This window comes from Lepisosteus oculatus, chromosome 3, assembly GCF_040954835.1.
Source record: "Lepisosteus oculatus isolate fLepOcu1 chromosome 3, fLepOcu1.hap2, whole genome shotgun sequence".
Classification (NCBI taxonomy): domain Eukaryota; kingdom Metazoa; phylum Chordata; class Actinopteri; order Semionotiformes; family Lepisosteidae; genus Lepisosteus; species Lepisosteus oculatus.
The window spans coordinates 20852843-20867078 of NC_090698.1; the positions used below are offsets into that span (position 1 = coordinate 20852843).

The window sequence follows — 14236 nt, forward strand, 5'->3', positions numbered from 1 at the left end:
ATTCACATTCTGCCTGAATATCTGGCCTTTGGAAATCTGCCGGTGTCAGTACCTTTGTTTTCCTTCCCATGGATTGCTGCTTTTATGTTTCCTGCAGAGCCCTTTGAAGATGCCATCCGAAACCAGGGCCAAGGCCCTGTTTTAAACAAGGCCGCCTCCGTGGACAACTCAAGCCCCCTCCTGGTCAGAGCAACAGCCTTCAACGTGAACGAAGAGCTGAGCTCACAGCTGTGGTACCACAGAGAAATGAGCAGGAAGGAAGCAGAGCAGCTGTTGAAGGTGGATGGAGACTTCCTGGTCCGGAAAAGTACCACAAACCCTGGTTCCTATGTCCTGACAGGAATGCACAACGGCCAGGCCAAGCACCTTCTTCTGGTAGATCCGGAGGGCACAGTGAGTATTTTTTGGATTTATGTAATATTTTTGAACAATTTATGTATATACAGTAAATTTCATTTAATCGGTTAATCTTTTAAGCAGTTTAAATCTATTTTACTGCACTCCTACATACTCTTTAAACTCTGTAAATGTTCTAATTTATCCACTGTGTATACAGAGAAGATGTTAGATAAAATCATGTTTAGCAAAGGTTAATAAGTTCTGTAATTTTTTACAGAACAACAAACAGTTGTGAGTTTTTTTTGTGTGAATAAAATTCTGGACATGAAGTTAATTTATTACGGCTAAAATGATTATCAATGGAAAAAAAGTTTTTATTACAGCTATTATATTACTCACACCCGCACTAATACGTTTCTGAACATTGCTTAAAATCTTTGGTAAATCAATTTGAATTAAAACATTTGCATTTAATACTTCATAAATATAGCCTTGGCTGAAACAAAGGTATGTGGAAAATAGAAATTAGGCATATAATTTATCAGAAAAAAAACTGTACCAAGGAAAAAGGAGGGCAATTATCTGGAGATAGTTTTGATTGGAAAATACTTGGTGAATGTTTAGTTTAAACCCTTCATCTTAGATGCGTTCAAAGCATTGAATGTGTAGTGTTTGCTGTATTTTAATGTTAATTAACACTTAGTATTATCAATAATGCAAATTATGAATTCAAAAGGGATGTGTTTCTATTGAAAAAACAAGTAAAAAGTAACTTTTTTCAAATCAATCTTGTATGCCAGCGATTTGTTTCTATGCATGACTCAAAGGTCACTGTGATATTTCAGTATCTGAAAATAAGTAGTTTTTGTTTATACAAATGTCCTGTCAGATGTTCTGTGGGAAGTAATACAATCTTGTCATACTGTACGTGCATGTCCCACATGTTGGCAGAATGTTCTTCCTCTCATTCACTTGAGTGAGGGGGTAGAGTTTGGCGAGGCAGGTTTTGATAGTTTGATAGCAAGTGTTTACTCTTATCTTTGTATCACAGCAGCCCTCAAGAAACCATAAAACATTTAAAAAACATTAATATCACTGTACTAATTTTATATGAATAATATTATAATGCTAATAATAGCCCCACAGAGCGGTGCAGTGTTTTGCACTGCAGTCTGATAACGCCAAGTTTCTGGCTTTGATTCTCACCTTTGCCACCTGTATGGGAGGTGTCTGTGTGTTCTTCTTATGTAGGTTTATGTTAGCTGTTGCAGTTTCTAACCAACTCCTTAAAACAGCCAAGTGAAAAGTGACCAGCTACTCTAAAATGCTACCCTGCCCTGGGATTGATCCCAGGTTGCTATTAGCACAACCAGAAATGCCAATAATGGCATGATATGTCATATCCTGATGGTTTCTGGAACGTAACAGGCAACCACCATTTAATGTGACCCTACTGTATACAGTATTTGGTTAATTTTATTTCTTACAAATAGTGGTGCTGTAAGTATTCAAGTGAGTTTTATTTCAACATGTTCTACTCGCAGCTAAGATTTTATATGTTAACCAAATAAGCCAAGGAATGTAGATATAATAAACAAAGTTGTTTTAAGCATTGACATATGCATTGCTTTGATGCTAAAAACAAAGTTTTGGGAGTTTACTAACAAATAGTAGGACACACTGTTCATTCACTCAGCCAACTGAGCTGCTTAATCTCTTTCCTGCCACGAGGTCTTGAGCGCACATTAAAAATAACTCCACCACTAAACTACATGGGATTCTAACATAGTTTGTGATTCCTAAGTGTAGTGCAAAGATATACAGAACCAATAAAGATACATTTCCTGAGCTGCTAATACTATATGAAGTGTAAGAGGAGTGGGCATGGGGACAGTGTTGCCCATGCCTTTTGATTCTAGTGCCTGGCTTACTAAGAACATTTATATTTGAAATAATACAGATGTGCTTAATTGTACCTAAAGAGTGAATGTTAATTTAATCACAAGGATTTAAAGGTGATATATTAAACAACACACATACCCCCCTCCATTTAGACTTCTTAAGAAAAAGAAATCCAGGGAGCCTTTCCTTTTGCTTTTGCCTTGGAAAAATGTCCCTTGTTTTGTGTTTTTTTTTAAAGACAGAAGGAATATCTGTTATGAGATCTCTGAAAGACTGAGTCATGGCAGCTTAACTACGGCTCATCTCTGTGATATTACCATCTTGTAAAAACATAGAACTTCCAGGGCAGACACAATCACAGATCCACAACAGAACTGTGAGAAAAGGAAGAGATCAGTTGTTTAGTGGATTTGATGTGGTTATGCATAAAACGATCATATATATTTTAACAATAACAAAAGTTCTTTATATATATATAATGCTTACAGTATATGCTTTATATGTGCTTTTCCTTCCAAAGGATCACATAGTGCATAGTACAAATAAGATGGGGACTCACTTCATCCGCCACTGTAATGCAGCACCCATCTGGGTGATTCTTGGCAGCCAGCTATTATGTTCTTCACTATACAGAGGATCAGACAGCAAATTAGCCAGGACAGTGGGGTTAATTGCAAATTGCAAATTGAAATAAGAAATCCAGTCATTTCCTGTAAGTCGTGTTATAAGCAACTCTCTGTCTTTTTCTTTTTTGAAGGTACGGACTAAAGATCATGTATTTGACAGCATAAGTCACCTAATTAGCCATCACCGTGACAACAACTTGCCAATAGTCTCTGCTGGAAGTGAACTCTGTCTTAAACAGCCAGTAGCAAGAAAACAGTGACCAATACTGTAGCTGGATGGGGGTATATTCTTTCTAACCCTGGAAATGTGCAGGCAAAGAAGAAAAAAGAGAAGATGGCTTAGGAAGACCGTGTCTTTTACACGCTATCCGGATTCCAGAAAGGAAGATGTTAATCCAATACACAGAATTTATAGAACTGTGATTATTTTATTGTGATTATTGAAAATATATATTTTTCAAGACAAGAAGACATATAGGTTTAATGAATAGAAATTGATTTGGTGTTGTTTAAAAATTGAAACTGTTAAAATGTTTAGATTAACTGACCTCACTGAGGAAAAGAAAAAGTAATTTAGAATAACATGAAGTTCTAGATTTGTCTGACAAGCACAACCAGATTTACATATTTGTTGGTTAACGTTGGACGAAAACAAATGTAAAAAAGCAGCTAGTGTTTTAAAAATTTAAACAACAAAAATATTTAATACATGCAGCTAAAGTAACAGTTAATTTGACAACAGCTTCAAATTACTGTTAATTCTGCTTTAAAATACTTTTTAAATCACAAAATATTTTAACTTCTCCATATACTTTACTCAGTACTCTGGACTTGTTTAAAAATGCAAAATGCTGCAAAATTACTAGAGAGTACGGACATCTGTCACTGAAGTCGCATGACTTGAAAATAGTTTTTGTGGTAATTGTTTGTAGTCTTTTAACCCTTTGAGAAGTGTTTGTGTATGCACATTGTGTAAAATGTTAATGTTTTCTCTCAGTCTGGCTCCATCTCAAATTTTCTTTTAACCTGTATATTTTCTTAATTCAATTAACAATTAATGTACATTAATTAGGATGTTAATTACCCAGAATGGGTTGATAACAAAAACAAAACAATATCTGTTTCAGAGGAAGATGAACTGCAATGTACAAAATAAAAGACTGTTAAAGAAAAGAAAGTTTTTATGTTCTACACACAGTTTATATGATTGTTTCAGGATGTTTTCGACAAGAGTCTTTCTTAAGCCATACAGAAGGAAAGATCAGAGCAGTTCATTTATTGTTATTCTAAAGATTCTGTACATGATGTGATTATGTTAGAATAGAATGTTTATTCCAAGACCTTACAAAGAGCTCAGTTTGAAGATCAGATCCAGTTTCTTTGTGGAAAGCTCTTAAGCACCAACACTGAATTACACTTCAGTACTTCACAGATGGTAAAGTCTTTAGCAATGTGCTTGTAGCTACTGAAGTATCGGGCATCTGTAAATTATTTGGTTATTTGTTTTAATGTTTCATAAAAGTATCATGAAGCAGTAAACTATTTTCGTTTGTACCGGGTACAGTTGCATTTTTCTGGTGGTAATGCAATTACTCCTTTGGATGTGCATGAACTGGGGTGGTGGTTGATGATTGATGATTTAGAAACTCTCTGTTCTCTGTGTGTGTATTAGCATATTTGCACATGGCACATTTAAGGCTATTACAATGAAAAGTGCCTTTATATCACTGTAAAACAAGTTCTCTTAGCTTCTTGTCTTTTCTATGTATGTCAGTGCTGTGGAAAAAAAGCATCCTGCAGACAAAACAAACATGGACTGATCTTTAAACTAGGTACTTTGGAACATCTTCAGATATACAATCTACTCTTTATAAATACAATCTGTTATGACACCATCAAAAGATCATGTACAGAATTTCTGAACAACAGGATTGCTGCACTAACTTTACCTTTTCTTCTATACAGCTGAAGAATTTTCGACAAATTATTTTTGATTATTTAAACTGGGGGTACCACACAGAAACTTTCTTTTCCTTTGCAGCATATAATATATCCCAGGGTAGATGCTGATACAAGAGCCACACTTTTTTCATATTTGTTCTGCATATTCACTTCAATCAAAGGGTTAAATAATTAAAGCAACATGATTTAACTTACATCTGCTTTCAAAATAGGATTTATTGTTATTAAATACCCACATTCAATGTTTAAATCAAATATACATTTATAATTATTTTTGTTAATTATGTATATCTGGGTAAGTCACGTTTCTTGGTCTTTGTATAACATTCTATAGACATCTATATCTGTGTATATATTTTCTGTAGAGCACTCTGCCTGGCCATCCGTTAATCTGAAGCAATTTAATTTGTGCCAAATTAGACTGAGAGTAAAATTATTCAATATAAACAAAATTATGCTTTATTGGTTTGTATCCACTGCTTACAGCATTCTTTCTAGGGCAAGACTTGAGCTGAATACCACTATACAAACATGCAAATTTTAATGTAAGTGGCAGGTTCAATTTGTTTTTTATCTATATAAAAAGCTTTCAATAGATAACTACAGTATAGTATTTTCTGTAAAGGTAGAGGCTCATCTATGGAAAAAGACAAACATTTTTTAGGAATAATAAAACTGTAAGCTGACTTGGTCAATGAAAGATGTTGTCAAGCTATGCCTGCAAGCTTGTCTTTTCTCATTACTGCATTTTTACAAACATTGTTTCTTTGTTGCATACAGGAGAAAGTATTAAAGAGCTGCTGAAGGGAATCTTTTACTTGTGCAATATGAAATGAGCTGGGATTATGATTAAAGACAGTGATGATGCTGCATTTGCCCCAGCTCAAGTGCTGCCCAAATAAAGGCTAATACCTCAGTTGTTACAAAGAGAAACCTTTCACTTGAGAAGAGAGTCATCAAAGCCACATTACGGGAGCTTGTTTTTCCTTTTTGTAGTGTTATGGATTGTTGATGGAAAGATAAATATATTACTATCTTCAATGAGTACAATTTCATTCCGCATTTAATGTCTCTTTTGTGGGTATTTGTTTTTTGAGCCTTTCATATGCAAAGGTAAGAGGAGGGTTTGTTGTTACCTTTAATACTGCACCTTTGAACTTGAAAATAAAACCTGTTGTTATAAAAAAATGCTTTAAAATGGCAGCTCATTAGCTATAACTGGACACAAATTGATGTTACAAGAATTACTTCAGATGGGGCTAACATCATTTGTGGATGATGGAAACCAATGCCAAACTTAGCTGGGATTTCCTTCTGACAGTAAAAGTAGTTAATTTGGCACAAGTACTTGACTTGATTTTTTTGCATTTGAAAATCAGCTGCCCTCTATTTGCAAGACAAGGTCTCAAATGTAATTATGTGTTTTTTTAACAAATAGATAATGCCAGTTTTCTATGTTATCAAAAAAACGTGCCTTTTCTATGTACTTACAGTGTTCATTCTAATTAATACCATGGCAAACCCTAAGTGGAGTTCGGTCATGGGTGTTTTTCTTTATTTGAGGTAGTTATTCAGTGCTAAAATGTTACAGCATGAGATTCAGCAGTCACTTCTCTTTCTTCTTAGTTTTCTATACTGAAATTGAATGATGCTACAATGAAATCACACTCAATGGGTTTTGGAATAAAGGGTAACAAAATGTAATTTCCTGAAGATGTTTACAGATTTGATCCTTGATTATTTGAATTACCATAACTCTGTATGACTGTTGGCAATAAAACAGCAAATGTGTCATTTTTCTGCTGCATTTCTGTGTGTTTTCATTAAATGTTTGCATGTCCAAACTACTCCAAGTTTTCCATAAATTCCAAGTTTCAAAAACAAAACCTTTAATTTCTGCTGTACTTAATCTCTTGGACCACACCTACTAAATAAGTGGCACAAGATTTTGAATACTGATAATTCAGCTAACCACGAAGATCACAGATAATCTAAATGTGCCAAGGCCTGGGTAGAATGCATGGCGGATATACGAAGTGACAAGATCACATATTTTAAATGGACAATGTTCAGTGTTTTTGCTTCATATTTTGTTTTAGAGAGAAATTGAAATATCTGGAATACTGTAGGAGAATTTCACCAGGAATTCATTTGAATGTCAATTAATGCCTATCAATCTTTTATGGAAATCTTTTGTGCAGGAAACATTCCATTAGATCAGAAAATCACCAATACAGCTTCCTTTTAGTTTCATGGTCATGGAGTCTATAATAAGGAGTATTAGAATAGTCTATCATTGTGGATTATTAAAAAAAAGTAATAACATCACTTAGAACAGCTAGCATTTTTGGAGATAATGCAGTATCATGATCATATCAATTATCATTATTTGTTGTCTTATTAAGCTTTTTCTTTGGGTTATAGAATTCATTACTGCTATAGTGTAAACTATTGCCGCACTCAGACAGCATCTAGACAGACCCCTTTGCAGTCCAGTGACAACGGTGATAACAGACAGACTATAATTAAAACAAATACTAAATACTTAAAGCAAAAGGTTGTTCTCTATGACATGATAGGGCAAGGAGGTTCATGTTAAGTGCATTTATGTTGACATTTCAAATGTGCATGTTGCTTGTAACCACAGTCATTCAATTTCTTCTTTCGTTGTCAATTCTATCTCAGACTGTTGACTTCATTCCTTTTGATTTCTACAGTGATTTAACAGCACTAATTAAGCTACCATCAATTAAGCTACAGTTGTTATAGAACTGCTCTAATTTGCTGGCCTTAAATTTACCAATTAAATTGCACATAAGAATTTTGGCTTGAGATTGATATGTTTAGAATAAAGACACATAACTTAGATTGTTTTCATTGTCCACAGGCATTGTTTTATTTGGTTGATTGGAAAGTACTGAGTGTATCCATAATTTCTAATGATGTTTTCTGTACACTAGAATACCATAAACACTTTTGGCCATTTAAAAGATTATTCATTAGAAATTATGTAAAGTAAGGGTTACAAACCACTCTTGTTGGTGCGTAGGATAATAAAAAATATTTTAAAAGCCAGTGAGTTTAGCATGTGTTTTTATAAGTACATTGCTTGATCACACACACATTGGCTAACACATTATTGGCTTTAAAAAGATATTAATAAAGAAATTACTACTGTAGCTTCTGAACATAATCCTTAATGTAAATCATAGGAAACAGGTATTACAAAAAACTACAAATATTGTCTTCTGAAAGATAGAACTGATCTGCATTAAAGGATCATTCATTTTTATGGTTTAAAAAAACAGCTAAACACTATTAAAACTAGTCCGTTCTAACTAATAAGTCCCCTTCCTAGAGCTTTATAATTGCTTCATGCAGTTCTAACATATAGTATACACATATATATATATACAAACTACTGTAGCTTATTACATATACTGTAGTTATATACAGTAAATATACTGTATGTAAAATGTACTGTAGTGATTACTCTGCAGTTATATCACTTACTATTCATTATTACATACTATTCTATCTACAAAGTGACTTATCAAACACTTTCATTGTGTTATATTTAACACAATTGAGTCTAAGAATAATTTTCTCTTTAGTATGTTGCAGTTCTAGGCTTTCCCATCACATAATGAACCAAGATTCTTCTATGTACTCATACTGTACATAAAACAAGAAAATAGAATTTAATTACAATAAAATATCTGTGATGAGACCTACAGTAACCCCCAACTCACCAAAAAGTTTGAATGTATGAATGGAAAAATGTAGTTTTGATTAATCCCAATAATAATAGAATAGAAAATGGTTGCAACATTTTCAAGTTGTGCAGTAACTCCAAGTAAAGGTATGTAGGTATGTAAAACAATTGTATTTTTTAACTTACTTAAACCAAAGTTTGCACCACAGTAAAAAACTTTTGGTAGTCTTGTCACAGGGATTTGTTAAATGTGTTGTCTAGCCAAAGGGATATAGCTTTCAACACTTTGCTTAATCATTGCAAAAATTTTACAAGTTATATCTGGCCATGAAAAATGCAAATACACAAACTGCTTAAAAGGTACCATTTTTTATAAATTCTACTAACTGCCAGCTGTGTTCACTAGAATATTTCATTGTGGTAAATGCTTATAAGAACTTCTTATGTGAAAGAGGGTTTCTAAGTAACCACATGAACTACTATATTACTATATTTATTATAAATAATAAATTAGGATATTTACATTTATCTTAATAAAGGCAGAAAACTTTGCAAGGACAAATAACATTGTTTCTAATGGTGGAAGCTACAGTTCCAGTAGAACAGTAATATGCTCAATGCTCAGCCTTTTGGTGAAGGTATGCAAGGTTATATACAAAATCACAAAGCATTTCATTCTTAAACCTTTTATGATATACACTGATTTTGTGATGCTTTGGAATTTCTACCCAAAAATTACAAGCTGTGATATAAGTAAATTCTGGATTACATGGGTCTTTCTTGTTGAAACCCTAACCTTAAGTATAAAATCTTTACTTCCTAATGTAAGAACTTATTTACATACAGTATACAATTTACTGCATGATACTGATCGGAAATAAATCTCTCTCCATGTTAAGTGGCAGGCCTGCCTTTCTCCTGCCTCATGAGCAAACTGCCAAGCAAAATAGCAGTGACTTCATCACGAATCATTGATATTACCCGTTTTACAACGTACCCAGTGACCTCTCACCAATAACACACAATACAGTCATGGCAATGTGCATAATACTGTAGAATACACCTTTAAGGCACTCTCAGAGATGAGCAGTACCCACCACCTGCTGAATAACAAGAAAAACAACTTTCCTGATGTCACTTATTGGCAGAATTAAGTTTGTGTTATTGGAGTTTTTTAAGCCTCTCATTTATATCCTCAACACTTTTATCTCCACTTCTGTTTGGAACAATATGATGTCCTTTGTATTCTCTGTATTCGCAGAAAATTCTCGCATAAACTAAAGCCTAAAGGAGGACTACATATTCCAAAGTTCAAGCTTGACTATTAGTTTATCAACGTACAGTACACTGTGCTTGACACCGGCAACCTTCAAGCTGCTCATTGGATTTATCTGAATGGCTCTGTCTAGAACGTGGTTCTTGTAAACAATACTCCCGGTCTGTTCTGTTACATGGTGCTCTTCCATTGTGTGTATTCCAACCATTACACCAACACAGATGATATATATCGGTAACAATTTTGACTCTTTTGAACAGCTAACACAAAAAGCTGGATTGCAACATATACTTTTGATCATGATGATTAATTTCAAAAGCTAATTTGTCGATTCCAATCCAACACTTAACTCTTCACCGAAATGTGATCTGTACCTAAAGCTGATTCACAGTGCATCACTAAGTTGGTTTTATCTAATACTGTAAAAACTATATGGGACCAAAATAGTGGATCTGACATCTTTAAGTACATTCCTCCTACCTCGATTTTCCATATTCTAGACTGTTTAGTTCTATATCAGCTAAGTGTGCTGGTCTTCCCTTTTTTGATACTTTCTTTTTTGTTGCCTCCTTTGGAGTTGCACCCAAAGGAGTTGGGTTGTCTAAAACGCAATGCAGCCTATTAGCTGGATGTTACATTTTATACTGGTGGAAGGATGCTGACCCCTCATTTGAATGTCCACCTTATCAGGTTATCTTGTGTTTCTAAACTGAACCTTACAGAAGGTAGCAGGTCTATCCTATTCTGTTTTGATTCCCCCGCACTCTCCTGACCTTCTACATGCACAGCATGGTATGCCTTGTCTCCGTTACTCTCTTGCTTTCTCTTTAGTCCTTTTTTATGCAAACTTATTTGTATCAATGCAATTGCATTTTGTGTTTTTATCCCATATACAGCACTTTTCAAAATTTAAATGAAAGAACAAAATTTGTAAAAAGGCAAGAAAGGAAATATAAAACAATGGAAATTGTTTTTGGTTATTGGTAACTATCAATCTTAAAACTGCAAAATATTTACACAGTTCGTACCAAAAAGGCCTTTCAGAAATGGTGCAGAGCAAAAGAAAGTAAATTGTAGACAATTATGAAGGGTTACGAATAGCACAAATTTTCTCATTTATGCACAGTCATTGAGTTTGTCAATTACAGATCGTAACCACACCCTCAAAAAAATCACAGCCATGGTTATAAACCTAATAATACTTAACACAATTAAATGCCCATTGTTGTCATTTCAATGTCTAATTTCCCGTAGTGTTCTCACAAGTATTAAGGCTTGACGTTATAGGTCTTCCTCCTTTGGTTTTGCCAGCACAAGTGTGCTATTAAAGTTTAATAATCCCAAAAATGAAAGGGCGAAACGTGTCAGCATTCATTACCATTTTGTGAAGGGTGGGGTTTTGTCATCGAAGGTCCCACAGTAATTTCAGGACTTTCCCCATCTGGTATCCTTTGGCAATGGCTGCTGCTGGACTTGCTCCTGCTGTTGTCAGGCGTGGGCTGTATGGGGAGGTTCTTGGCTGCTTTGCTTCGAATTAGGCAGCCACACACCAAGCGGAAGAAAGCACGCCGCATTTCCTTACTTGCCAGTGTGTAGATGATGGGATTCATGGCTGAATTCAGCACGGCCACAGCAATAAACCAGTCGGCTTTGTACAATATGGAGCACTGCTTATGCTCACAAGCAACATCAATCAGCAGCAGAACAAACAGCGGAGTCCAGCAGGCAATGAAGACTCCAACAACAATGATAACTGTTCGCAACAGGGCCATAGACCGTTCCGAATTGCTGTGCTTAGTGACTTTCTGACTGCTAGATTTGACCAAAGTGTAAATGCGGGCGTATAGTATAGCAATGGCAACCAAAAGTGCCATGAAGATGATGATGCAGAAAGCGACGTATTTCTTGCTATAAAGAGGTAAGACGGTGGAACAATCAGGCAGGTTGTCAGTGCAGTTCCAGCCAAGGATAGGCAAGGCACCCAATGAAATGGCAATCAGCCAACAGGCACCAATCAGGAGAAACACTCTGTATTTCTTATTGGCATCATAAGGCCTCATTTTAATCATGGTCATGTGCCTTTCAATGGCAATGGCCAGTAAACTTAACGTGGAAGCCCCCAGTGCCACAAACATGCTTCCTTCCCGCACAAACCACACCGTTAAAGATAGACTAAGCGTCTTTTTTCCGGACATGAGTATGTTAGTTATGTAGGCAACTCCAGCCAGTAGATCACAAAGTGCTAGATTGCCAATGAAGAAGTACATGCGGTTGTGGAACCTGTGGTTTTTCCATATTGCAATTAACACCATTAGATTCTCCAGGACTATGAAACTGCATATTACCAGGAAAGCAATGCTTGTTGAGCCCATTCCTTCAGTTCTCTCCTCACGGTTTTCAAGCTTCCCTACGTAGTTATAATGCTGAACAAGAATTTCGTTCCTGTATTCTGAATTCATCTCCATAGCTGCAGCAGGGGGCAGTAGGGGAGAAGGCATCTTTGTTTCAAGTTAATTCCTTGTTGAAGCCGATAGAACTAAGCAGTTGCATCTCCCTTCTACAGAGCTGATGTCTGGAGTTGCATGCAGTCCCTTGCTACTGTATTTCCAGATCTGTGAAAGAAAAGGTGACATTATTCACCGTTTAGAGAAGTTTCGCTCTAAGGATGTAACAAAAACCAACTGATAGGTGCAGCAGGCGAACGTTATGCGTGTCAAACAAATTAAATGAAGGGTGGTGTGTATTTTATAACGCAAGTACATAAATGTTTTATAGCAGAAGAGCTTTCACTTTGCAAACATGATGGAAAGTTTTCTTTTAAAGCTTGAAGGTATAGTACCACTTTTATTTTAGAAATACAGGGATGCATAAGCAGCACGATGATATGCGGGGGGGACTTCATGCTGAGGTATGGTTACTCTTTTCGAATCTTTAAAAGTAATTTTCAATAATCTTCAAGCTTTCATGTTATTGGAGCAATTAACTATCAAAGGAAATCGCAACCACAGATGCGATTCGTAAAGATATGGAAAAAATAAATTTGCCGTTTGTAAATGAAAAGAGCATCGACAACATAATCACAACAGCAGCAACGCCACCTCCAAAACTAGCACTGCTATTATTATTAAATATAAGAACAATTATAATAATAATATTTACTCCTATTGCCAACTTATTTTATGGACACAGCCCTAAAAACCAAAGTAACCTGTTTTTATTGCAAAAAAGACAGTAAAAAATTGTATCAATAGCTAGAATAATAGAAACATCCGTCTGCTTACCAAACATATTAAAGTTTTACACAAATATATTACCACTAATACATATCATACCGTTAATTATAAACCTGACAAATCGTTAGCTTTATAAATATAAATCGCCCTTCCTTCCAAACATTAAAATGTAATTATGTACCCCTTAATATAAGGAACATTTATATCAAATAGTTCAGATATCCGACACACCACGTATATTCATTATTGATTTTTCTAAAGGATGAAGGCAATGATTTCAATTACAAAATGACCACATGTGAATGTAGAATAACAGAACAAAAATATATTGATCTCGTCTTCTTCTTCCTGTTATTGTGTTGTAAAGTCAAAGCATTATTTGAACTTTTATTGTCCCTTGATCGAATACTTACTTGATTGTCTTGGATTTCATATACCAGATTTACTTGCTCAGTTGGTTTTACGCTCCCAGACTGTATGGTCTTCCCATTTGAAATCTTGTTTATAAAATCCGTGTTTCATCACATAAATTACCGAAGCAAGTTTCTTCCTAATGGCAAAGTCTGAATTCCTCGAAATTACTTTTACTCTAAGCTCACATCCCCTTATGTGGTGTAGTTCAGCTACAGTACTTTAAAAATACGCATCTACAGTGCATTTGCAGCACTGCTAAATCGCCTTCTGCTTCAATGAAAGGATCCACAGAAACTTTCTGAAAGTTAATCGCCTCCCAATATTCCCATATGAAATGACTAACACGCCTTTGTTATGACGTCTAAGGGTGTGTTAAATTTATCCTGCAGGGGGTATTGAAAAGCAGAAGTCAAACTATAAGAGTAGTTCTTCAACACTTTAAAATAGGGAATTTCCACTCGGAAGGTTCAGATCTACTTTTTTTAGACAGTTCAGGCTAATGACACTACGCAGTGTCTGATGTATGCTTTTATTTTCTGAATGGCTAGCACCCAAAACTGGACATATTGCAGTGATCGTTAGATCACATTATACAGATATAATTAAGTAAAAAAAACAAAGGCTCAAATTATACTACGCAGAACTTATACAGTACATACTGTACAGTATAAGACCTGTAGGATTGCTTTAACGCGCTGTATGAGATAAAGTTTATTATTTTTAATTAAGATGGAAATAATGAAAGTCGCGTAATAATCAATCACAACTA

At 35.0% G+C, this 14236-nt stretch overlaps 2 protein-coding genes across 8 annotated transcripts in view; one reads left to right on the plus strand and one right to left on the minus strand.

The window, feature by feature from the left end:
* shc3 (SHC (Src homology 2 domain containing) transforming protein 3) overlaps positions 1–6629 on the plus strand; it is a 51370-nt gene extending 44741 nt beyond the window's left edge. For all 7 annotated transcript variants that reach the window (XM_015339943.2, XM_015339928.2, XM_015339949.2 and 4 more), the window contains 2 exons: positions 98–393; positions 2999–6629. In XM_015339943.2, coding sequence (XP_015195429.1) covers positions 98–393; positions 2999–3127 — 425 coding nt within the window. In that variant the 3' untranslated portion in view covers positions 3128–6629. The remainder of the gene's footprint in view (positions 1–97; positions 394–2998) is intronic.
* A 96-nt stretch (positions 6630–6725) lies between these two features.
* Positions 6726–13743, minus strand: LOC102698935 (sphingosine 1-phosphate receptor 3). Its single transcript, XM_015339955.2, has 2 exons — positions 13467–13743; positions 6726–12432 (listed from the first exon to the last, which is right to left on the minus strand). Exon 2 carries the CDS (start codon positions 12316–12318, stop codon positions 11185–11187), a length of 1134 nt encoding a protein of 377 aa, XP_015195441.1. The 5' UTR covers positions 12319–12432; positions 13467–13743; the 3' UTR covers positions 6726–11184.
* Between the last annotated feature and the right edge of the window lie 493 nt (positions 13744–14236).